Below are 26437 nucleotides of genomic sequence, written 5' to 3'. Positions count from 1 at the left end.
TGTAGATGATCAATTCAGAAGATTGCATCTAAGGCTAAGGCATGCGTAAATCCATTAAGCAGATCGTAAAGAATAGTTATGTGAAAACGCAAAATGAGGCTACTATTTTGAAGGCAATTAACAATGTGGGAAAAGAACAACTCCTTGGAGATAAGGCTGCTATTTTAAAGGGAGTTGACAATATGGGAATATGGGACCATTATTTTTGGAAACGTAAAACTATAATTCAACCACAAAGAAATTGCTCCCAGATGGTTATGATAAAGGTATATAAATACCAAGTTCTATCAATTGAAAGAGGCCCCCTTAACAATTAAAATGTAATCTTTTATTATCTTTACTTTCATGCACTTTATTTTTCCTTAGTTATAGTTTTCCGATTTGTATCGTCAATTAAATTCCGATGCATATCTTTATCCCGATATTTCATCGTCAATTCAATTCTAGCGTGCATCTTTGTTGTGGATGTCATGACGTTGATTAAATTCCAGCGTTACATCTATGCACCTTCTTGAGCTTTATCAGCAATTAAATTCTATCACAGTTCGTGCACATGTATTGCTGTGGAAACTGTGATATTTTCAAGTCTTTTTGTTGATTGAATTCTAGTACTGTTTGTATGGACAACTTGGTTCGAAGTTTGAAATAAAGGGTTACAGTTATTCCTTATCTGCTTGAATATTTGTTGTCCAGAGTCATTATAGAACCCGTCTCCTCTCATCAAAAGTTGAAGAACGACTTTCAGAAAAGATGTTTTGTCATCGATTAGATTTCGGTGAAATAGGAACAGCAGGAAGAAGATGGAGAAAAAGAAGGAGAAGCTGTTTGATTCCTCATAGGAAAGTGAAAAGAAGGCCCTTGTTATTGACAATTCCTTCTACTAGTCTTGTGAGAGCAGCTGCTTAAACACGGTAGTTGACTTGGAAAGAGGACAGGAAGACTAGAATAAGAGACTTTTGAGAAGAGCTAGGTAGAGACCCTCAGGGGAGCAATGTCATCCATCACCTTACGTCTTTGATGATGATAGGTTGGTGAAATCTATAGACCCGCAATTAGCGAACTTGCACAAATCTTGTCCCAATTGACAAGTTTTTCCAAGAGTTGACTCCTATTTTCACATGTACGCTCAAGTTGGATCCTTTACAAAAAATTAAAGACCCAGAAAATTTTATCTCCTGTCATGCTCAAGTGAAAAGAAGGCTCTTGTTATTGGCAATTCCTTCTGCTAGTCTTGTGAGAGCAGCTGCTTAAACACGGCAGTTGACTTAGAAAGGGGACAAGAAGACTAGAACAAGAGACTTTTGAGAAGAGCTAGGTAGAGACCCTAAAGGGAGCAATGTCATCCATCACTTTATGTCTTTGATGATGATAGGTCAGTGAAATTTGTAGACCCACAATTAGCGAACTTGCACAAATCATGCCCCAATTGACAAGTTTTTCCAAGAGTTGACTCCTATTTTCACATGTACGCTCAAGTTGGATCCTTTACAAGAGGGTAATTAAAAAAATTAAAGACCCAGAAACTTTTATCTCCTGTCATGCTCATTAAAATCAAACCAAATAAGCAAAATTAGGAAAGTAAGTTCAAGAAAAAGAATCAGAGGGTCTTTGACAACTGACGCTCTCTATTTGAAAATTAATTTGAGTTAGTTAAAAAAAAATTAGAAGTTATTGTCGCGTCCACTTCTTAAAAAATGTGTAACTCACAACATGCTATATTAATTTTACAGTAGGCAAAAAAACTGTTATGCTAACAAAAATCTTCAAATATTCCTTCTTGTTTGACAAAATGCCCAAGTTGAGTCCGTATAGATTAGTCCTTGATCCCGACCTGTTTTGAGTCCGTCATTTGATTTCCATACTTGGTCAAAGTTCAGATTCTTTTACTCATATATAAACTTAGCAACTGAAGTGCCCACCACGTTATTAGGCTATATTCTTATTTCTCTCGGAAAACCAGTGCTCACAAGAGATTTTCTCAGGAAAATATTCGACGTCTCAAATAGAGCAACAAATAAGAGCAAGGGGGAAAAAGATTTAGAATGTAGTCACCGCAATTGCAATGTAATGTGAGAAGTGATTACGGCTATAAGAAAACTTTAGATGCCGTTGTTAGGGAAATCCCTTATGATGTTTTGAAGATGACAAAATTAATTAAAGGCTACTAACATGTTTAATGGTTAAGTAATAGACCATGCATATGATAGAACATGTAAAAGATATTGTCAAAGTGTGAAGACGACCAGAAGACTGAACGTAACACATGTCCAAAGTATATTATGAAGATTTCTAGATCTCTGTGTCAAAGTCTGAAGACTGCCGTGTCAAAGTCTGAAGACTGCCAGACTCAGACTCAGATTGTAAAGTCTATGGCTATCAGACTTTACATCCAGATTCGACAGAATGTAATTCAAGCCCAATCATACAACGGCTAGTGATCTGACATGATAGTCCAATCAATGTTAGTTGTTTTATGAGACACAGTCAGCACAAATATGAACAATTCTTATGATTGTATTAAATTTTCAGAATTTGTTCTTTTTGTCCCTTTCTTTTCTTTTCTTGTTTTCTTTTTTATTCCTTATTTTCCCACCGGTTGCCGATCGCCAGCCACAGGTGATGACCGCAACAATCTCGCCCTTGCCCTCGTCCCAATATAATGTTGGGAACATATGGTGAGGGCATTATGGCCCTCACCTATAGCCATCGACTAACGTAGAAACAAGAAAAATAAAGAAAGAAAAGAAAAGGAAAAAAATAATTAAAAAAAAAAAACCATCTATGTTAGCAATGGATATCTTGATTAGACTGCAATTTCAGTAATTTTTAATCAAAATTGACCAAATGAACTATATTGGAAAATTACCATAATTTTTAGCATTAAATTAGCAAAATTGAAAAGAGAGGACCGAATCGACCGCCGTACAATAGGTTTAAGACTTTTTGGACGCTTTTCCCATTATGTTGATGTGCTGATAATTTGTTTCAAGAAGAAACACACATGTTTATTTTGTCTTGACGTTGCTCATTTGTTGTGATTCGGTTATTAAATCAAGATGATCGTGGAAAAATAGTTATCAAACTAGTAAGTTTGTAACATAAACCAGAAACCTGTGAAATTAAAAATATAATCAATTCTAGGTGGCCTTGCCATCATGTTAATTTAGCTGCATAAGATGCAAATTCGTGTTAAGATGCTCTCTACAAGTAATGACGTGGCTTTATATAACTTCTATCGGCTTTAGCATTGGCATCACACATTCAACAAATACAAGAAAATTTTCGGAAGTATTCTCACGTATCTTGGTACACAAGTTGTTCCTTGCGTTGAAAGGCTAGATGTGCTTATAGCACGGTCTTAAATTTCACACGGCCATGGACATTGAAGTGGTTGGTGATGATCTTGATGGAGAAGACAAATAGGGCTTGGGAGGAACTCGCAAACAGTCAACACCGCCTCTTAGCATATCCACCACCTCACTCATTGTTGGCCTAATTGAAGGATTAGTCTGTATGCACCACACGCCCACTATTACCATCTTCTCAGCTTTCTCTTTGTCTCCTTCACTTGTGACATTCTGCAGTCCTAACTCTTCTTGAAGTTCAAGACGCTTGTGAATCCAATGCGGGAAGTATATTTCACTTGTTCTCTCTGCTCCTGTCTTTATATTTTTCCTTCCACCAACCATTTCGAGCATTGTCATCCCAAAGCTATACACATCAGATTTTTGGGATATTCCTCCAATGTTCCTGCAAAATACTTCTGGCGCAATAAACCCCGCAGTCCCTCGTGCGCCAAGTAGTGAGATTGTGCTCTTCTCTTGATGGCATATCTTCGCAAGGCCAAAGTCAGAAATCTTGGGGCAATAGTTTTCATCAAGAAGAATGTTGTGCGGCTTTATGTCGAAGTGTAATATTCTTGAGTTGCAGCCTTTGTGCAAGTATTCAAGCCCTTGAGCTATGCCTAGAGAGATTTGGTGCAAGGTGTCCCATCCGAGGTGGCTGCAACCTAGCTTGAAGTAGTTCTCTTCGTATATGAGTTTTTCCAGAGATCCATTGTGCATGTATTCATAGACAAGGGCCCTTTTGGTTTTGTGAAAGCAGAAACCTAGTAGTTTAACAATGTTGACATGAGAAGTTCTGCTCATGCTATTTACCTCATTGATGAAGTCTTCACCATCTCCTTTTAGCTTGCTTAGGATTTTCACAGCCACAAGATGTCCATCTGGGAGCTTCCCTTTGTACACACACCCATAACCTCCCTCGCCTAGTTTTTCTTTGAATGAGTTGGTGATTGTCTTAATGTCGGTGTAAGAATACCTTGTTGTTACGAGAATTCCACGATTTACGAAATTGACCTGAAAATTCATCTTTCTGCTCCCTATGATCATGGATTTCTGCTTGGAAATTTTGCGTTGACAAAGATAGGCTAGGACTATAGTAGCGACACCAAATGCACTAATTGATGCACCTGTGTAACCAAAGGACATACAAAGCATAATTAGAGATAATCATTTTCCTGGGGTTTTAATAGTCCTACTTTCTGTTAAATACTATCCAAATGTCTGCATTTTAATTCGTAAGTACTCATAAGAAATTTGATTTCCTACTTACCAAGAGCACCTTTTTTCCGCAAGCTCATACCGCCACTGTTGCAGATCGAGGGATGAATTGTTCCATGTGGGCAATAGCACCGAAAGTTTGTGTCTTGTGATCGTCCGCATCGGCCTCCACTTTTTTCACAACCAGTACAACTGGTTGATAAGTCCCACTTTAACTGGAACCCTTTGTGCAACAACTCCTTATAGTCGACATCTTTGATAGTTTGATTCGAGATATTTTCCTCCAGTTGTACTGGTACCTCTGCAAATGACCGGCAGGATCCACCTTGTCGATGGAAGGTCGAGTTTGGAATCAACGCAACAGAGGCGTTGTATGTTGCGTTAGAAGTACAATTTACAGAGGATGTATTGAAGGGAAAAGAAGGGTCGGTGCAGTTATAGAAGAATGAAAGTATAGGATGACGGGAAAAACTGTCCTCTAGGAAAACGTTACCGGGAAGCAAGGGGGAGGGGCGAGGAGCAAAGCAGGAAGTATCCCTTGGGCTTACTAATTCGATGGAACTCTCGTTGTAGGAGATACTTTTAACTGCGTAGCTCCCATACGTAGCCCTTTTTTCTCGACAAGTGATCTCAAATCCAGGGTAACCGCATAAATTGCTTTCTTCTTCAGGAATATAAAAGGGATAGCTTAGGTTGAAATCATCAATGCCACAGTTGCGGGGTTCGCAAGCTTCATATGATGATGACTCGACGTGATCTTCTAAGATGGCAATGAAGAAGATGTGCAATGCAATGCAAATTACCTCTTGTGCGGAAGCACAGTGTAGACCCATCCCAGGATTTCAATATGGTTCTAGTTTGGAAATGAGAATTTTCTTTCCTTTTAATTATTGAAATCAAAGCTAAAGAACGGAATGGAATAGTATGAAGAAGAAGAAGAAAAAAGAAAGGAAAGTTGTTTGATTCCTCATATGAAAGTGAAATGAAAAGCCCTTGTTATTGGCAATTCTTTTGACTAGTCAAGTAAGATCAGCTGCTTAAACACGGTAGTTGACTTTAAACACGGCAGTTGACTTGGAAAGAGGACTGGAAGACTAGAACAAAAGACTTTTGAGAAGAGTTAGGTAGGGACATTCAAGGGAGCAATGCCGTCCATCACTTTGCCTCTTTGATGATGATAGGTTGGCGAAATGTGTAGACTTAGTGAACTTGCACAAATCTTGCCCCCATTGACAAGTCATTCCAAGAGTTGAGTCCTTTTTTCATGCATCTCCTCAAGTTGGATCCTTTACAAGAGGATTGATGGGTAAAAAAAAAAAAAAAAAAAAACAGAAAATTTTATCCCCTGTTTGCTTATTAAGATTAAACCAAATAAGCAAATTTAGAAAAATAAGTTTAAGAAAAAAAACAAAATCAGTAGGTCTTTGACAATTAGGCGTTTCTGTTGGAGAATTTTCTTCAAAGATGCAGCAGGAGGAGTCGGTTACGGCAACTAGTGAGAAATTCCAAAAAAGAAAATCCTAAGTACAACAAGCATGAGTAACAAATGCCGTTGGCCTACGCAAGAAAGGTTCTTGACAAGGTTTTGTTGACACGTAAATTTTAGTCGACAACTCAAATATTCATTCTTGTAAAAAGTACAAAAGTAAAAATTAGCCAGATAATAACAAAAATAAATCAATAAAAAATAAATAAATACATAACAAGTGGAAAGCGGATAAGAAGATGGAAAAAATGTACTATATAATGTGCTTATTTGAGCGTTATAAGTTTTTTTTTCTTTTTTTGTATCACCTGAGTGTTATAATTTATATATATATATATATCACTTACTTAATTGCTATAATTTTTTTTTTTCGATCACTTAAGTGTCATATAACTTCTTCTTTTTATCGATTACTTGAATGTTTAAAATTTTTAAAAACGTTCATCACGTGCTATGCCACATCAGATTTCCGACACTTGGGTGAACATTTTTTTTTTAAGTTTTAGCACTCTAGTGATCAATCTAAAGTTATGGTGAATTTTTAGAACTTAATTGCGAAAACGTTCTACGCCAAATTTCCAATAATTAAATGAATATTTTTTAAAAGTTTTAGCATTCAAGTAATTGATCAAAATTATTTTTTAAAAAGTTATGTCACTTAAGTGATCGGAAACAAATTATAATATTTAAGTGAACATCGTATAAAAATTATGATTTAGTGCTGTCCGTATCTCCACTTATTAGGTTCAGCACTTGGGCTTACTAATTCGATGGAACTCTCGTTGTAGGAGATGCTTTTAACTACGTAGCTCCCATACGTAGCCTTTTTTTCTCCACAAGTGATCTCAAATCCAGGGTAACCGCATGAATTGCTTCCTTCTCCAGGAATATAAAAGGGATAGCTTAGGTTGAAATCATCAGTGCCACAGTTGCGGGGTTCGCAAGCTTCATATGATGATGACTCGACGTGATCTTCTAAGATGGCAATGAAGAAGATGTGCAATGCAATGCAAATTACCTCTTGTGCGGAAGCACAGTGTAGACCCATCCCAGGATTTCAATATGGTTCTAGTTTGGAAATGAGAATTTTCTTTCCTTTTAATTATTGAAATCAAAGCTAAAGAACGGAATGGAATAGTATGAAGAAGAAGAAGAAAAAAGAAGGGAAAGTCGTTTGATTCCTCATATGAAAGTGAAACGAAAGCCCTTGTTATTGACAATTCTTTTGACTAGTCAAGTAAGATCAGCTACTTAAACACGGTAGTTGACTTTAAACACGGCAGTTGACTTGGAAAGAGGACTGGAAAACTAGAACAAAAGACTTTTGAGAAGAGTTAGGTAGGGACATTCAAGGGAGCAATGCCGTCCATCACTTTGCCTCTTTGATGATGATAGGTTGGCGAAATGTGTATACTTAGTGAACTTGCACAAATCTTGCCCCCATTGACAAGTCATTCCAAGAGTTGAGTCCTTTTTTCATGCATCTCCTCAAGTTGGATCCTTTACAAGAGGATTGATGGGTAAAAAAAAAAAAAAACAGAAACTTTTATCCCCTGTTTGCTTATTAAGATTAAACCAAATAAGCAAATTTAGAAAAATAAGTTTAAGAAAAAAAAATCAGTAGGTCTTTGACAATTAGGCGTTTCTGTTGGAGAATTTTCTTCAAAGATGCAGCAGGACAAGGTTTTGTTGACACGTAAATTTTAGTCGACAACTCAAATATTCATTCTTGTAAAAAGTACAAAAGTAAAAATTAGCCAGATAATAACAAAAATAAATCAATAAAAAATAAATAAATACATAACAAGTGGAAAGCGGATAAGAAGATGGAAAAAAGGTACTATATAACGGGCTCATTTGAGTATTATAATTATTTTTTTTTGGATCACTTGAGTGTTATAATTTATATATATATTACTCACTTAATTGCTATAATTTTTTTTCGATCACTTAAGTGTCATATAACTTTTTTTTTTTTTATCAATTACTTGAATGTTTAAAATTTTTTAAAACGTTCATCACGTGCTATGCCACATCAGATTTCCGACACTTGGGTGAACATTTTTTTAAAAGTTTTAGCACTCTAGTGATCAATCGAAAGTTATGGTGAATTTTTTAGAACTTAATTGCGAAAACGTTCTACGTCAAATTTCCAATACTTAGATGAATATTTTTTAAAAGTTTTAGCATTCAAGTAATCGATCAAAATTATTTTTTAAAAAGTTATGTCACTCAAGTGATCGGAAATAAATTATAATATTTAAATGAATGTCGTATAAAAATTATGATTTAGTGCTGTCCGTATCTCCACTTATTAGTTCCAAGCCTCTGAAACCTTGGCAAGGTATTCTACCCAATATTCTCAGTCGAGGCCCATCCACAGCTATCAATTTGCCCGAAAAGTTTGCAGTCTGCGAGGGAACCCACGAGAAAAAGTCTAATTGAAACTCATGATAATGCCGACTGCCTAGTGTGAAATTCATTTTGTTGGCCCAATTAAGTAAAAGAAGGGAAAAGCCCGTCCCTCTTCTCGCTGCCTGCTACCGCTGAGAATTTCTTCACAACTACTCTCCTGACGTTATTAGCCTTCGTCGCCTGTCGTTTCTGGGCATTCCGGATTTGCGCCTTTCCTGCTCTGCTTCTCCCTGTTCCACGGCCAGGAAATTCGTGGAAGTTATCTCGCGTTTATATCTTCAATTTAACTTCCGATCCTCAGTGGTAAAATTTCTGGAAAAGTCCTTGCTATGATTTTCTCACTGTTGGGAGATAGAAATTAACCTTCATGAAGGCGAGTTCAATAATTGTTCCTATAGGTCATAGTTTTAGAATGAAAACAGTAACTAAGACTTCATACAGTGTCAATCTAAAATCTGATATGATCGAGGCTGAGGTGATGATTTATATTAGCGCTTATTGTAATGGAATGGAATGAAATGAACCGTTACCCTAAACTCATATAGACTTAGCAACTAAACCGCCCACCATATAACCGCGCACCATATGTTCAACAAAATAACCAGACTGAGTCTGTATGGATTAGTCCTGGATCCTGACCTGTTTTGAATGTATAATGATATGTCACACATGATCACAACCTTTTGTCCATGTTTTCTACCGCATTTTATCTCCACGGGACTATATCTAAACAATTTCTTTTTTATTGTGTTTGCTCGGTGTTTATACATCTTCGTTTAATGATATTCATTGGCGAGGAGCTGCTCAAAAATCGATGGTCTGAGGGTCAATTTTTAAGCTCAATTGTCCCAGTTTGTTCATCACATCCTTTTATCTGGTCGTGCCCCTTTCTTTGTTCTCGATGCTTGTGGAGGCTGTGGCGTGCGTATGTTCATAATTGTGTGACATCCTTATATTAATTCAGATAAGGTATCGTCTGCTTTGGCACGCCTGACGTTTTTGTACTTTGGGTAGACATTGTCATAAGAAATCACTCATCTTAATATTACTCTAACCGGGACTTGCTTGTCATTATGTTTGAAGGCACCTTCATGAGTTAATTTTAGTTTCGCTCTCCTCTTGTTCAATGTATAGTTTGGTTCATTTATGCCATTTTCGCCATCCTAGAAACCTACTAGTAACTGCTCATTGTCTAGACCCCCTAGCCTCGTCGACTATTCCTTGCCCTCGTGGAATTGGGCTTTTACAAACCTACCAGTTTTCGCATGGTTTGTTTGGAATCATACACTTACTACTAGAGGGATGCTGCTCTAATATCAAAAGATCAAAAGATGTTACATCTCGAATTCTACAATGATAAGGATATAACTTGGTCATCCTTTCACTGAAAGGACACGGTCTTTATCAAAAGCCTTCTTGTACCATCACCGCTAACTGAGGAGCTTGAAAAGATTGGGCAAGAAAGGGATGGGCAACCCTATCTTAATGCTAAATAGATCAAGTAACCGATATATATATAAAATCATATATGAGTTGTTTCATTTCAACAAACTTTATATAAATAAAAAATACTCAGTTAAATCTATAATTAAAATACATATATCAATGGTCAAGTCTATTGATTAATATCTATTAAAAAAAAAACGTGTCAATTGTCCATTCCATTGTCTAAACTCGTACGATACCACATCTCAAATCCCTAAAGGTGGCTTCAATGAAGTTTACATTATCACGTAACACTTAACTCTTAAGTAGTACAAAACCCTCGAAGTAGCTCTCACGAGAATCGCATCACCATAGCACTTAGCCCTTGATCAACACATATTAATAGTACAAGGTTATATAGATGGCTTCCACGAAGTTGTTGTTAGTCCTTGACCAATGTATACCAATAGTATAAGACCTTAGAGGTGGCTCTCATAGGACTTGAGTCACTGTGTAGCACTTAGCCTTTTACTTATAGATAGGCCTCCACTGTTTGTTTTGCACGCAAGTAGACAATGCTGGTGAAACCAAGATGAAGAAAAACTAGAGCTTAAAGCTACTAGTCAAACTTTGTAGAAGTCATGGTGGACTTCGATAAAAATGGATAGATTGAGAACTGACAAGCCTGTATGGAAGGAGAACAATGACATGTAAATGCTACAGCAGGACTTGTTTATTCAATTCATAAATTCCTGACGTGGAAGCTCAATTTGACTGGGATGCTTCTTGTTTACATTTCAGTCATTCGTCAAGCTTTTAAATTTCCATACTTGCTCAAAGTTTAGATTCTTTTCCTCATATGATGAACATTATCAGGCAATATTCTTATTTCGTCTGACCAACCAGTGCATACTAAGAGCTTTCATTGGGAAAATAGTTAACGTCTTAAATAGAACAACATATACTGACCTAAAAAAAAAAGAGAGCAACAGACAAAAGCAAAGAAAACAAGATTTAAAATGTAGCCACAGCAAGTGCAACGTAATGTGCGAATTAAGTCACACCTAAAAGAAAACTTTAGGTGCCGTGACATACCAAGTACATGATAGATACTTTTAGCCTTTGGTTCCACTTAACACATCAATAAGAAAGGGTGCTGATTTAACCTCCACAGCTCAATCTTGAGAGTGTCCGCCTTGTGTCTTGAAATGATTGACTTTGGCACGTTCGTCAATTTTGTTGGCGGATAACTGTCAAAATTTCCTTGTATATGGCTAATTCAAACTTAAAATTTTCAATTTCATTAATTTAGTCTTCAACCTTACAACGATTTTTTTTTAATAAAGTCCATACGGTCAATTACGGTGGAAAAATGGCTAAAATGATGGTCTAGTCAATGTCAACTGTTTTATGTGACATAGTTGACATAAATGTGAATGATTTTTGTAATTTTCTAAATTTTTTAAAATTTGTTATTTTTTTTCCTTTCCTTTACTTTCTTTTTCTTGGTTTTCTCTTTTTTTCTTATTTCCCCGCTAGTTGTTTGAAGCCAGCCACAAGTGAGGGCCACGACATCCTTGCCTTTGCCTCACCTCAATATAACATTGGGAACATCGAATGAGGGCATCATGGCCCTCGCTTTGAGCAAGATGTGCAACCCAATGTTAAGTAGCACTTGCGCATGACCATCCTGACACTTTACACGGGGTTTCCAGGCTTCAAACGAGAGAGGAAGATTTTCCGTTTTCCATTGATGCTCTACAATGCAGCAGCTTTGAACTTGAAGAAGGCCTTCTTATTGGCAATTCCTGCACAATGATAAAGGTAGGGACACCCAACTGAAGACTTGAAGAGACTCTGATTACATAAAGAGGACACGGAAGACTTGAAGAGACTCTGATTGGCAATTCCATAGACACGTTAGTTGACTTGGAAAAGAGGACACGGAAGACTTGAAGAGACTCTGATTACATAAAGGTAGGGACACCCAACTGAAGATTTTTAAGTTTTGGGTCCGTCGTTGGTAATCGTAATGCCATCTGTCACTTCCCTCTTGATGATGATAGGCTGATGAAAAAGTAAAACCTTCGATCGGGAAACTTCCATCCTATCTTGCCCCTTACTGAAAGACTTTTTGACGACTCTATTTCTTTCCAAGCAATTACAGGGTGACCCTCACATATTTAAGCAAATAAGCAAGACAAGGAACAAAAGAACAAAAATAAAATAAAATTGGGTCTAACCACAATTGATTCCATAAAAAGGCAAGGAAACACAAGTCGTGAAATGAAACGAATAATTATAAAGGGCAGGGAAAGAAAGCAAATGATTGTATAAAAGGTTCATGAGTTGCAATAGGAATTGCTCAGTCATATGAGAGGCTGATTAGCCTTTAAGGGGCTCCTATATCCATTTGGTAAGTCTCTTGAGAAGATGTAAGAACTACTCTCTAAATAGTTACATTAGTGTCAGTGGTAAGAAGGCAATGCTTGAGCCGGTGATTATGTCAATTGAAGTTTTCAAACTGATACCATCACTCGGAGCTTAGTTGGTGCGAAATGCATTTATGTAATGTTTGCTAATATTGTCAAGCAATGCCACTAGCTGATCACATGCTTAAGAGAACGTGCCTAAAGAGAAGAAGAGTATAGTAATACAGTAGCAGTGGAGTAATAAACAGACTAGAGTCTCGCTAAATGTATAGAGAATCCCTTTTTGCCTGTGCTTAAGACTCCTATCACTAGCCATTGAATCTACAAAACGGCCCAAACGACTAGCAAAACGACTCCTACATGCTAACAAGTCACTTATTCGAAGCGATTACTCAAATCTAAACAAACCTCACCCCAACAAAACCTTGCTTTAAAATGACTCTCATCAAACCCATGGCTCCACAATGCCATTATTCATCATTTTCATGAAATCTCGAAACTCCATAACTCAAAAATCGGACTTCACGGTTTGATTTTCACATAACTTTTAATATACGAACTCAAAAACTACTCCGAATAAATGAACAGAGGGCGCAATCACTTATTGGACATTGAGATACGTAATTGATTCGGCTTGGAGAGGTCCTATGGCGTGTACGAACAAAACACTTTTACTTTTCCCCTTTTTCCTTTCTTTTCTTCCCTTCCTCGCATGAGTTCTCGGTCTCCTTGTGCCGAGCATGCCTTTTCTTTTCACTTTTTGATGACATTTCAACCCCCAAGGCAAATATTACAATATGCGTCATCCGTAGCTTGCGCATGATATTGGGTGTGCTTGGGAGAGGCATTCCCAAAGCCCCTTAGCATCTAAAGTCCTTTAGACCAAATAAAGTGTGTTTGATAAAAAAAATTTAACCTCAATTCCCTAATGCTAGCCTTCCAAAGGCTGAAAGCCTAAGGCAGCTGAGGAGGTGCCTTGAGTTTTTGCCTTCTGAGCATGCTGATCTACTACTGTTCATGATCTTCTTCTTCTTCTTCTTCTCCTCCTCCATTGAACCCTGACCTACTACTGTTCATCTTCTTCTTCTTCTCCGTTGAACGAGACTGGCATGGCTGCATGTGGTCGCTAGCAAAAGGCAGGCGATTGGGCGACCCTCGCCATTGGTCGCGGCAACCCAGATTTGTCACACGACCTCCGTGAAGGGCCACTTGAGGTTGTGCGACCAAGTGGCCCTCGCCAAGGTCGCCTAGTCATTTCGGCAACCTAGATCTGGGTTGCCAATTGCGTGACCCACCTTCGACGACCCAAATCTAGGTCACCAAAGGTTGCACAACCTTGCTGGGCGATACCCAAATTTGGGTTGCTAGGTTGTGCAAGGACGCAAGGAGGTTGCGATCGCCTGGTCGCATCCTTGCTAGGGGTCGCCCAATCTCAGGCAATCCTCGCCGTTGGTTTTTGGGGGCTGCCTAAGGTTTTGCAACCTCATAGGTCGGCCGCCGGCGATAGATTTCAATCAACGGCGGCTACTTGCCCTCACTAGTCAATTTTTTTATTCTTTTTTTTTAATTACAAAATTCTTTTGTAAATATAACCTCTCCAAAAGCTATTTTGCTCAAATGTCCTTAACAATAGAGTTTCATATTACAATTTAACAAATACAATTCGCATTTTAAAAAATCCCTTTAAATTAAAATCTTTTGCATTTTTCTAAAGGCTTTCCTCAAAAGTCCAATCAAATGCACCCTTTATTCCAGTATATCCGAATGGCTCACAGGTAGGACGACAATCGCTAGACGAGAATACGGGAAATTTTTGAAGATGTCTCGTTGAGGATTGAGAGCGGTGACATTGCAAGGGAAGGTTGTAGCTAGTGGGATTTTGAACTAATGATATGCGTCGAAACTATTAGGATGGGTATTCTGTCACACCCCGAACCTCGACCGTGCATACATCCCTCAGTGGTTGATCAAATTGCAACGTTCCTAATGCGTCCCCGACTCATTCATTTTATTGCATGGGTGGAAGCGAATTAAATAATTTCCAAACAACAACAAATATGGGATAGAAAAGCAGGACAATCAATTTAAACAAAACACACTTTATAAACACATCCTATTTATATAGGTCTGACTCAAGAAGAAATCACTAGGCCATCTACACTCTGGACCCTTCAGCCTCGGGCTCTGGATCCCCCACGCTACGGTCTTGAAAATGGTAATCCACGACGGGATGAGATAAAAATCTTAGGGAGTCTATACCATAAACCCTGATTAGGATGAGAATTCACCTAGAGGCAGCCTAAACACACATTATATAAGACTTACCTTGCCTTATCACCTCCCTGTACATTAGTACAACTCATATACATATGCATATAGCAAACATATTTAACAATTGGAACACTGCATATCAATCATCGAATATTTACATGGGTCCCGATTATAAGACCAAATCGTTATGACACATCACATTTCGTGTCACACAATTTTGTCCCATAATTAGGTGCGGTTATTTCACTCATTCACATGTGTCCCAGTTCTTATGATCCATTGACCATGTCCAACTCAACAGTTGGTAGTCATTCGGCATAACCGGGCGTCGTCCCGCTTCGTCGGGCATGGCAACATCTACATCTAGACGGTATTCTCGAAGGAGCATATGTCACGCCCCAAACCCCAAGCGTGTGCCCATCCCTCTCTAGTCGATAATATTTTGCGACTTTCCAGGACGAGTCGCCAACCCTTTTCGTTTTATTACACATGTGGAAGTGAAAATAAATCTCCTGACAGTAATCATCTCGGGATAGAAAAGTAGAACAACAAATTAACAAACAAACATGTTTTTATATTCACATAGAGTCATGTACAAGGTCTATGACCAAAAGACTACACATACTGGCTTTTCAAAAAGAAGCGGTCCTAACTGACCTACACTTCAGATTACCTTCTCCCGGCTCTAGGTCCTCCACTCGACCACCTTCTAAGGACCTGAAAATGGTTATACAATAACCAATGAGACAATGTCTCGGCAAGTCCATGCTTTAAACCCTGATTAGGAGGGAAATACGCCAAAAAGCGTTTTAACCACACAATTATACAACCACAAAGACTTACCTTGTCTCAGATCCACCCTGCAGGTCAATACAATTTATATCACATACGATCATAAAGACATGAGTAGCAAACAAGCTCCAACAATTGGAACGCCACACTCAATTCTCAAATTAGTACATGGGTCCTGATTATAGAGCTAAATCGTTATGACACGTCTCATATCATGTTACACAATTTTGTCCCATAATCCAGCGCATCTATTCCACTCTACATGCGTTCCAATTGATAATTTCGCCCACTCTAGGGTACAGCCTACTAGAAATTCGGCGGTCTACTAGCATTGTCAGGTATCGTCTCACCCCATTGAGTACAGTTACGTTTCTCAAAAACAACTTTCCTCGAAGGAGTATAGGTCCAACCTTTACTGCAACCCAAATCCCAATAAATGGGTATCCCATCTAGGGTAATGTCCATCTGACACAATTCAGGGATGGATTCTCTTAACCAACACACGACCACTCAATCTTAGCCTAGGACACCATGCATTGCACTCAAATGCCTTAGTTAAAACAGTGATCCTAGCCTATTTTCTTTGTATTAAAAACTCCTGATGAAAATAATCGTGCGTAGGTACACGGTTAGACTGGACCCAGGAAATTCATAACCTTCTTTTAAAATCTTACTAGTTTATATAGTATATATAATCATTTTCGGTGTTTAAAACCCAACACCTGAGATTTTCTGGATAAATGTCAAAATTCACAAATTTTGGAATTATTGACCAAATTTCCAATCAGCACTCAACTCAACAATACAACATTCAATTGCGGAAATTAAACACACCATTGCAATCAGCAAGAAATTCCAGTCACCAGCTATGCTAGCCTAATTTCTGGAAAAATAATTAATAATTAATTAATCAAAAATTAATTAAATAAATCAATTTAATTTCTAAAAATACTAACCAAGGCCAAAATCACTAAATTAAAAACCAATACGGACTCGGAAAATTCCCGAACCCTTCTAGATAAATAGTTCAATTTATTTAGGCCTTAGCTAAACCATGCTAACCACCTAACATGCTTGATTAAATAATTAAATTTCTAATTTAATCTAACTAACCACCTATTTCCTAATTACATTAAACTAAGCACCCCTTAGACGTCATTAGCCTACTAAGAAGGGTTTAGTGCATAAATTCACCAGTTTAATGCGGAAACCGGTTCACCGCGACGGTGGCCGAAATTCAAATTTTCGGCGGCGTCAGCTGACACTCGGACCGGGCCTAACAGGCCTTGCAAGCCCACAGCAAAATGCTTCTATTGCGACCGGCATCCATTGATATGGGGCATTCTCAAAAGAGCATCGTCCGGCGTAAATACATTGTGATGGGTTCCGATAGCGATCACACACACATCCACTCTCGGCCAAGGACATCGTGCTTTGCACTCAAATGCCTCAATTTCAAATAATGTATTTGGCCTATTTTCTTCATATTAAAAACACCCGGTAAAATAATTATGCGTAGACAAACAGTCAAATCGATTTACAAAGTGTGATACTCTCCCATTTAAAAATTTCATGATTTGATATAATACTTAAAATGTTTTTTGTGTCAAATCCTGACACATGGTATTTTTCTAATTGAATACCAAAATTCCATATTTTTGAAATAATAAATCAAAAATCATCAATCGGTATGCAATTGCATAAATTAACAATTAATTGTACAGACCAACTACACCACAACAATCAACACGAAATTTTGACGACCGGCTATCCCGGTATAATTTACACAAATAAATAAATAAATTACATTTAATTAAATAAATTGCGAAAATGATTAAATTAAACCACTAATTAATTTAACATAAGCTAACCTAACCATCCTAATTGCACTAATTAAATCAACCTAACTAAGCTTGCTACATAACCTAACAAGCTAACTAATCTAAGTAAGTAACCACCTAACTACTAACTAACCTAACTAAATAATTTTAATCAATCTAGTTACAAGAACTAATCTCATTAGTCCTAATTAAATTAACTAAGTCACTAATTATCCCACTAATCCACATATAAGTGTAATTAGCATCCTAATTAGGGATTAGGAGATAAACTCACTAGTTTAGCGCAAAAACCGGTTCACGGCGACTGCGGCGCAATAGCAACCACAACTTGGGTCTATGGCGACACCAAGGGAGGCCGAGAAAGGGTTGAAAAATAGCCAAGAAGCCTCACGGTTGTTGCTGGTGGAGGCCACGGTTGACGGGTGGCTGTGGTTGATGGCGAGCTGCGGCTACTGATCGTGAGGTGTGATGGACGATTGAGGACGCTGCTGGAGCGTGAGGTTGGCAAGTGGAGTCGTTGACGGTAATGGGCTAAAGATGGGTTGGCCCTGACGGTAGGGGTGAGCTGGCGAGTGAGGAGGGAAAGAAAGAAAAAATGTGGGGCTATTCGTTACTGGAGTGGGATGAAGCGAATGGTGAGTTGGCGCGGGACGTGTGGCAGCGAGTGAAGGAGAATGGAGCTTGCGGTTGTTGTCGCTAGGCTAGGCTGATGCAGAGGAGAAATGGAGAGGGAAAGTCACGCGAAGAAGAAGAGAGGAGGGAAGGTTCGGCTGAGTGGGGCTGATCGCACGCAAGGGAGGGGAAAGAGAAGAAGGGATGAGGGAGAGAGTGGACAAGGAGGAGAGGAAGTCAAGGCTAAATATCTAAAGCACTTGAGTGCTTTTCCCCCTTATTTTCAGCCAAGTTGGAGCCAACAATATCAATTGGTCACCCAAGGCCAATTGCTCATACATCTTCACCAACTAGAGCTAAATTGAGGACCAAAATGCAGCTGCCCCTCAAGCCTACGAATTTTGTATCCATTCACTCAAGTTCTTCACAAATCTCTCCAATTTGATGTCCAAATTTGTTAAGGAGGAAGCCTATGCCAATTTCCACACTTGTCTTCACAAACTAATCCCTTTTGAAGGCCAAAAATCCACTTGAAAATGGCCAACCGAATTTCTTGAATTTAATTTGCCAAATTTTGATTTTTCACCAAAAATGCCGGGCTTGCCAAAAAAAATTTAAAGGATGAGTCGATGTCCCTAAATAAATTGTGACATTCTAGAACTTTCGATTCTTGAAACCGAGTTCAATTTCATGGTTAATTTCAATCGGATGCAATTTTAGCGTGACCTAACCTACCGGGTAGCTTTTATGAATTTTTAGAGCGTTTGACCCATGGTCGATTATTTTCGATCCACGTTATACATCTTTGACTTATCGGCGACTCTCAGTTGTTATGAAAATCTCAAGATTTCAATTATGGGCACCGAGTACATAATTGATAGAAAAGTCGGTTTAGTGCCATTCAACATGAATTTTGCAATTAGGTAGAATGATCTCCAATTTAATTACGTGCTTCTGTCAAATCGACCTATCTCCGGTCTCTAATCGATTTTAACGGTGCCGTATTGATTCTTGTGGATTAGCACGATTGAGCAGTCAATTTCTGATCGAATTCTCAAGTTTGTCATGTTTATATTCCTTAACGGCTTTACCAGATGTATTAGTTATGTCATGAGTAGCCGACTCAGAGAAAAAGACTATAGGCGCGTCAATTAAAAGTCCATTTCATATAATCGGTACAAGATCAAAAATCAGGATGTCACATATTCTCTTTTCTAGGTACCTAATTCATTTGAAAATACCAAAATCATTTGGTCAAGTTAAAATTGAGATTATCGATTAACTAGAGGTAACAAAATGGTTCCCTTCAGTTAATGGATTCAACCCAATGAAAGGAGTTGACAGATAAGTCAACTTTCATGTCACCGTACATATTTCCTCTCTAAAAATTATTTCTCCAATCTATGTCAATTAAAGGCGGTCATGGAAAGACCATTAAATTCTACCTACTATTGAACCCTCTATTCGTTATTATCTTTATTTTGATTACCACTATCTGTATTTGATTTGGTATTGCAACCGAGCATGACTTTGAGAATCACAGTAATATTACTAAGGAACGTCTTTATCAGAATAATTTTCCTTTATACAACATCGAATTGAACCATAGACAAACTTGGGTTTGCAATCTGAAGTATGCAATCTCCTGGTCTTACAGAAAGGAAACAGAGTGTGGATGTCTTGCGGAAAGGAAAAAGAGTGTGGACGGAATAATTCGAGTGGATAGAACTTTGAATTGAACATCAACCATAACAGTTATCCCCATATTTCCCTTTTTCACCCCATGCTCACTTTAGCGAAGAGACTTGATATACATGTCGTCACATGTCAGGTCGCCATGGTCATAAGCTTGAATGATTGTATCACAGAAGTTCAGTATAAGTCACGACCAACCACAGAGAAAGATGGTCTCTGAAGACTTCCCTATAATAGTCGTCTATGTGTTGAATCTACTCATGTTTACAGGCCGTTCTCTTTTTCAGCCAACCAATATATTCATGTGTCGTGTTGGATACTTTTTATGGGGGACGAAACAACAGATAAACTCAATAACGTATATATGGTTCAATATAATGCGCAAGCCAGATTGACAGTAATGCTTTATTACCATGTCCATACCTTCAGCACTCAAATCAGTAATATCTCAACATATATGACTGCTCACTTGAAGTTGCATACACGTGTGTGCAAAGTATGATAATCTAACCATCAACACCAGGAGCAGAACTGCCGCTGCTACCCCACTTTTGAGTCACAGAAACTGGAGAATGGGTCAACTGCATGTTCTTCAGTAGCTGGGAATCGTCGTAATGCGAAGGAGATGGAGCAACGACACCTTCACCCTCATCCGCATAAGCAAATACGTCTGCGGCATTCTCATTGCATGCAATCGCGTACAGTTCCTCCAAAACCTCATCCATTGGAGGTCTCATTTCCTTATCCTGTTGCAAGCACAGGAAAGCTAACTCAGCCACCGAAGTCGTCATCCTATTGATCTCGCTATCTGACTCAAATCCTAGATTTGGGTCAATCAATTCACCAAACGCGCATTTTTGAATCTTGTTAATAGCGAAGTCGGCCAAATTAATCTCGTCCCTTTCTCTGCTTATGTCCACAGCTGGCTTGGATGATACAAGCTCGATCAGAACAACTCCAAAGCTATAGACATCACTCTTCTCCGTGAGCTGGTAGCACCGATTGTACTCGGGGTCCACATAACCTGGAGTCCCTTGAGGAGCTGTTGAGATATGAGAGACATCGTTGGGGAATAGCCTCGAAAGCCCAAAATCCGCAACTTTAACCCCAAAATTCTTGTCGAGAAGGATGTTATTTGTTTTCACGTCACGGTGGACAATGTCAGAAGCGTGGAGGTAAGCCAATGCAGTAGCAGTCTCTATGGCTATGCCCATACGAATTTGCCAAGTCAATGCAGTAGAAGAGTTTGCTCGCTGGCCATGGATATGATCGGCAACAGTGCCATTCGAGATGTACTCATAGACAAGTAGAAGCTCGCGGCTGTGGCGAGAAGTGCAACCGTACAGAGACACAAGGTTTTTGTGTTGCAAACGGGTTAGGATCTCTACCTCATTCATGAACTGCTTTACCCTCCGATAGTTACGCTCGTATAGGCGCTTCACTGCTACTTCACGCCCATCTCGAATTTCTCCTGTCAAGAACATTGTAGAAAATGTCTTTCAGTTGAAGATCCCTTGGAGGAATAGGGAAGGAACATTTTCTCACCGTAGTAAACAGTTCCAAAACCTCCGTCTCCTAGTTCATTGGAAGCAGCGAAGTTGTTTGTGGCTTCTTCAAGTTCGGCACTGTTGAAAATGGGGACTTCAAAGGAGACATTGCACTCTTCCATGTCTGAATTGGACTGAGGATGTGAGGTGCTGTTTCTCAAACGGGACTTCAAAGAAGAATTATTCTTCTTCAAGTAGATCATATAGGACAACAGGATGATGGCCAAGCTTCCAATTCCAATACCTGATGCACCAGGAGATAATTAACCAGTGTCGTATGTAGGAAAATGCTTTTAACTTTAATGTCGTTTCCTAGGACACATGGATTATGTTGGCTGGAAGCATGGACAGAGAGTTGAGATCTTAAGACGAAGTAAGAAGATTTTACTACAGCCAACTTTGATTTGATCAGCATTGTTTGGTTGGTTTGCAGTAAAAACCAGAAAGGATACTTCTGCAATAAGGTGATCCTGTTTTTGTTGTTTATGATGTCAAGCAGGGAACAGATTGTCCTAGTTATATTTTGATTTGTTCAGGTTAGCGAAGGCAATGTGATAGCAGACAAGAAACTAAGAAAAAGGAAGTCACCTAGTCCTATCTTCCACCGCAAACTCCCTTTTCCTGCATCAAAGTTGAAAAAGCAGATTGGTCAACTGAGGGAAAGGATGCTAATATAGCCTCCATAGAGTTCATACATCAACTTTACATACTCGGACCAATAGAGAATAATAAAAGGGAGAATAGCACAGCCTGTACTTTCACCAGAATCCTATCTGATCTAAAATTGATGCACAAACTACCCCAACGTGAATGGCAGATCAAGTTCAAAATATACAGCGGGGTAACTTATGTGTGCTATTCATAATGAGGCTTGTCAACTACTTGAGCATTTTATTGGCAAAAAAGAGTGCTATATATTCATCTTCCTGAGATGAAAAGTCAGTTCAATTGTCATAAGATCTCCGTTCTAAAGGTTCTGTGGAAGTATTCGTGAGGTTGCACAAATGCAAAACGATAACTTAGCATAGAAAGAAAACATGTATGCCGATTGTGTATTATCCCACCCAAGGAAAGCCAAAATGAGAAGCAGAAACTGTTGGATTATAATGTCTCAGTTGCTGTTTTCTGTTTTGGTTTTTTTTTACTCTGTTTTCTGCTGTTTTATGTTCTGTTTTATGCTCTGTTTTACTCTGCTTTTTTTCATTAAAAAACAGCCAAGTTCAATTTAGTTATTTATTTAGTGTTTTTGCTATTTTTTAGGAGTTAATAGCACGTTTATGTGCAGTTATGTGTTGCACGTATGTGAGCAGTTTTTGCTTTGTTTAAGTTGTCCTGTACTTGACAGTTTCCTTTAGAACAGACGTATGTAAGTTTGTGTTCTGTTTCTCTGCGCTTCTCTTCCTTATATGAAAATATAGCTTCTGGTTTTCTATTTTCTTGTTTACTATTTTGATCAGTAACAACAGTGATATCAGAGCATTTGTGGGATCTTAAGGGACTGTGAAGTGAGGGTAATTGAGTGAAGATTGCTTCCGATTTACAAAGAAAAAGCTAATGGAGGTAGGATCGAGTGGATTCTCTGCAATGGCAACTCCGAGTCTTTTAAGGGAAAATTATCAGGCTTGGGCTGTCAAGATGACGGCATTCTTGGAGGGTCATGATTTATGGGAGGCTGTGGAGGATGATTATGAGGTTGCTCCACTTCCAGACAATCCGACATTGAATCAGATAAAGTACCATAAAGAGAGAATCACAAGGAAGGCCAAGGCAAAGTCATGCCTCTACGCTGCTGTTTCACCCACTATCTTCACAATGATCATGAGATGTGATTCTGCAAAGGCAATATGGGATTTCTTGAAGGATGAATACGAGGGAGATGAGAAGATAAGAGGCATGAAGGTGCTGAATCTCTTGAGGGAGTTTGAGAGACAGCAGATGAAGGATTCAGAGTAAGTGAATGAGTACTCTGATAGGTTGGTTGGGATAGCTGAAAAAATCAGAGTTTTAGGGACTGACTTGAAGGATGAAAGGCTTGTTCAAAAGATTTTGGTGTCTCTTCCAGAGAAGTTCGAAGCCACCATAGCGTCTCTGGAAAATACAAGAGACTTACCGATATAAAGCTTGCGAATTGTTAAATGCTCGCGGCGCGGAGCACGAAGACCGATGAGAAGAGAAGAGTTTGTAGAGGGTGCGTTGCAAGCTAGAGTGAAGTCAAATGATGGAGGCAAAGGGAAGAAATGGATTCAGTCCAGAGAAAATGCCGGTGACTCCAAGTTTGTAGCAAAAGAAGGAAATTCTGGTGGGTCTAGCAAATGGAAGATGAACAAAAAGCCTTGTCAATACGTGGTGGAACTAATCATCGCTTTTAGATGTTGGAGAAAGCCTGATGCTAGATGCAGAAGATGTCACAAGTTGGGTCACATGGAAGCCATCTGCAAAGAAAAAAATTACCAGCAAGCAGGAAAAGCCCAAGTAGCAGTGAATGAAACTATGGAAGAGCACTTGTTTGTAGCTTCTTTTTCTGAATCTTCTGTTGGGAATGATGCATGGCTGGTGGATAGTGGCTGTACCAATCATATGACTGGCAATTTGAAGCTGTTTAGGAGTCTAGACAGGTCAGTCAGGTCCAGAGTTAGAATTGGCAATGGACAATATATCGAAGTGCAAGGGAAGGGTACAGTGGCTATTGAAGGAAATCAGGAGGTGAAGCTGATCAGTGATGTTCTCTTTGTGCCAAATATTGACCATAATCTGTTAAGTGTTGGTCAATTAGTTGAGAAGGGCTATAAAGTGAAGTTCGAAGGGAATGAATGTCTTATTAATAATGCAGATAGCAAAGAAGTGCTAAGAATTCCAATGGAGGACAAGAGTTTCATGTTCAAGCCACAAGAGATGCAACAAATGGCTTTAAAGTGCAAAGAAGAAAATGCAGAGATATGGCATAAAAGACTTGGGCATGTTCACGGAAGAGCATGTCATTTATGCAGAGAAATAGCTTGCGTATGACTTGCCAAGTTTGGAGGAGGAATTTCCACGGTGCAGAACTTGTCTTCTTGGCAAGCAAGCCAGATTTCCTTTCAAAGGAGGAGGCTGGAGAGCATGTGAGAAGCTGCAATTGGTCCACACAGATTTATGTGGACCTATGTCTGAGTCTTCTCTCAATGGTAGCAGGTGTTTCATTACCTTCACTAATGATATGACTAGGATGAGTTGGATTTATTTTCTGCGAGCCAAGTCTGAAGTTGCTGATGTGTTTGTGAAGTTTAAAGCCTTAGTTGAGAATCGAGTGGGAAGAAAATTAAAATGCTCGGTCGATAATGGTTCCAAGTAAACTGCTCACAAGTTTAAGTTGAATTGTGAGCAAGCAGGAATTGTGCAGCAGTTCACTGCTCCCTATTCACCTCAACAGAATGGGGTCAGTGAGAGGAAAAATAGAAGTATTATGGAGATGGCCAGATGTATGATGCGGGAGAAGATGTTGCCTAAGAAGTTCTGGGCTGAGGCAGCTAATACTCCAGTGTTCTTATTGAACAGATTGCCCACAAAGGCCTTAGAGAGGTCAACACCTTTTGAAGTCTGGTATGGTGTTAAACCTTCGTGAAAAATTTGAAGTTTTTGGGTGTTTGTGTTACACTCATGTTCCCGAGGTCAAGAGGGACAAGTTGGATAAAAGAGCCGAGCTTGGAATCTTCATTGGGTACAGTCTCCAATCAAAGGCTTATAGGATTTTTCACCCTATGACAGGGAAGGTGACTATAAGCAGAGATGTTGTTTTTCTAGAGGAAGATGAGTGGAATTGGATGGAAGGAAAGAGTGCAGAAAAGCAGCAGTTCGAAAAACAACCTGCAACAGATGTAGAGGTTGATGAAGTTATAGATGGATTGAAAGACAGTGTGGATGATTTACCAATGAGGGGCACAAGGTCACTTGCTGAAATCTATGAAAGAAGCAATGTGGCAATGCTCGAACCATCTAAATTTGTGGAAGCTAAGGAGGATCGAGGTGGATTGCAGGCAATGTAGGAGGAGATTGCAATGATCCGAAAAACCACACATGGGAGCTTGTTGACGAGACCATCGATAAGAATGTGATTGGGGTTAAGTGGGTGTTTAGAACAAAACTTAATCCCGATGGTTCTGTCAATAAGCACAAAGCTAGACTGGTGGTGAAAGGCTATGCACAAATATGGGGAGTAGACTATTCTCAAACATTTGCTCTGTTGCACGACTTGATACAATAAGGTTACTGTTAGCTATTGCAGCAGAGAAGGGGTGGCCTATATTTCAGTTAGATGTTAAGTCTGCATTTCTGAATGGAGAGCTTGAGGAGGAGATTTTTGTTGAACAACCTGAAGGCTTTAGTATCAAAGGGCAAGAAGAGAGTGTATAGAGGTTGAAGAAAGCTCGATATGGACTGAAGCAGGCTCCAAGAGCTTGGTATGGGAAGATAGATCGATATTTGCAAGATTTTGGTTTTGTGAAAAGCTTAAGTGAGTTCACTCTTTATGTCAAGAAGGTGAATCACAGTGTTGTAATTCTGTCACTTTATGTAGATGATCTATTAGTGACGGGGAATGATATGGAATTGATAGAGAAGGTGAAGCAAGATCTGCAAGATTTTGGTTTTGTGAAAAGCTTATGTGAGTTCACTCTTTATGTCAAGAAGGTGAATCACAGTGTTGTAATTCTGTCACTTTATGTAGATGATCTATTAGTGACGGGGAATGATATGGAATTGATAGAGAAGGTGAAGCAAGATCTATTTGCAGTTTTTGAGATGTTAGACTTGGGAAAGATGGCTTATTTTTTGGGTTTGGAAGTCAAACAGGCTTCATATGAGATCTTCATCTGTCAAAAAAAATACATGAAAGAAATTCTAAAGAAGTTTCAGATGGAAGATTGTCGAAGTGTAAGCACTCCTATGGCTGCTAAAGAAAAGCTGCAGAAGAATGATGGAACAGATGCAGTAGATGCTTCTATGTATAGAAGTCTGATTGGGTGTCTCATGTATCTTACAAAGAACCACCAGATATTCTATTTGCTGTGAGTGTTTTATCCAGGTTTATGAGTAGTCCTAGTCAGTTACATTTGATTGCAGCAAAAAGGGTATTAAGATATCTCAAAGGAATATTGTTCTTTGGTGTGATGTTTAAGAAAGGTCAGAAATTTAATTTGCAAGGTTTTTCTGATAGTGACTGGGCTGGTTCAGTAGATGACATGAAGAGTACGTCTGGATATTGTTTCAGTCTTGGTTCTGCTTGTTTCTCCTGGTGTTCTAAAAAGCAAGAGATTGTAGCTCAGTCTACTGCAGAGGCTGAGTTTATAGCAGCTACTGCAGCTACAAATCAAGCTTTGTGGCT

At 38.9% G+C, this 26437-nt stretch overlaps 2 protein-coding genes across 3 annotated transcripts in view; both read right to left on the bottom strand.

The window, feature by feature from the left end:
• Positions 1-26437, bottom strand: part of LOC104435472 (LEAF RUST 10 DISEASE-RESISTANCE LOCUS RECEPTOR-LIKE PROTEIN KINASE-like 1.1) — a 92031-nt gene that overhangs the window by 62814 nt on the left and 2780 nt on the right. The window contains exons 2-4 of one of the 2 annotated variants that reach the window (XM_039307904.1): positions 21667-21699; positions 21077-21322; positions 19875-21002 (exon numbers count right to left, since the gene is read on the bottom strand). In XM_039307904.1, coding sequence (XP_039163838.1) covers positions 20038-21002; positions 21077-21322; positions 21667-21699 — 1244 coding nt within the window. In that variant the 3' untranslated portion in view covers positions 19875-20037. Of the gene's footprint in view, positions 1-19874; positions 21003-21076; positions 21323-21666; positions 21700-26437 lie in introns of those variants that run through there. The other variant, XM_039307905.1, reaches the window with a different exon arrangement.
• On the bottom strand, positions 3195-5491 carry LOC104435473 (LEAF RUST 10 DISEASE-RESISTANCE LOCUS RECEPTOR-LIKE PROTEIN KINASE-like 2.1). Its single transcript, XM_039307903.1, has 2 exons — positions 4615-5491; positions 3195-4471 (listed from the first exon to the last, which is right to left on the bottom strand). Exons 1-2 carry the CDS (start codon positions 5393-5395, stop codon positions 3366-3368), a joined length of 1887 nt encoding a protein of 628 aa, XP_039163837.1. The 5' UTR covers positions 5396-5491; the 3' UTR covers positions 3195-3365.

Source organism: Eucalyptus grandis, chromosome 2 (assembly GCF_016545825.1).
Source record: "Eucalyptus grandis isolate ANBG69807.140 chromosome 2, ASM1654582v1, whole genome shotgun sequence".
Classification (NCBI taxonomy): domain Eukaryota; kingdom Viridiplantae; phylum Streptophyta; class Magnoliopsida; order Myrtales; family Myrtaceae; genus Eucalyptus; species Eucalyptus grandis.
This window is presented reverse-complemented; position numbering and strand designations above follow the sequence as displayed.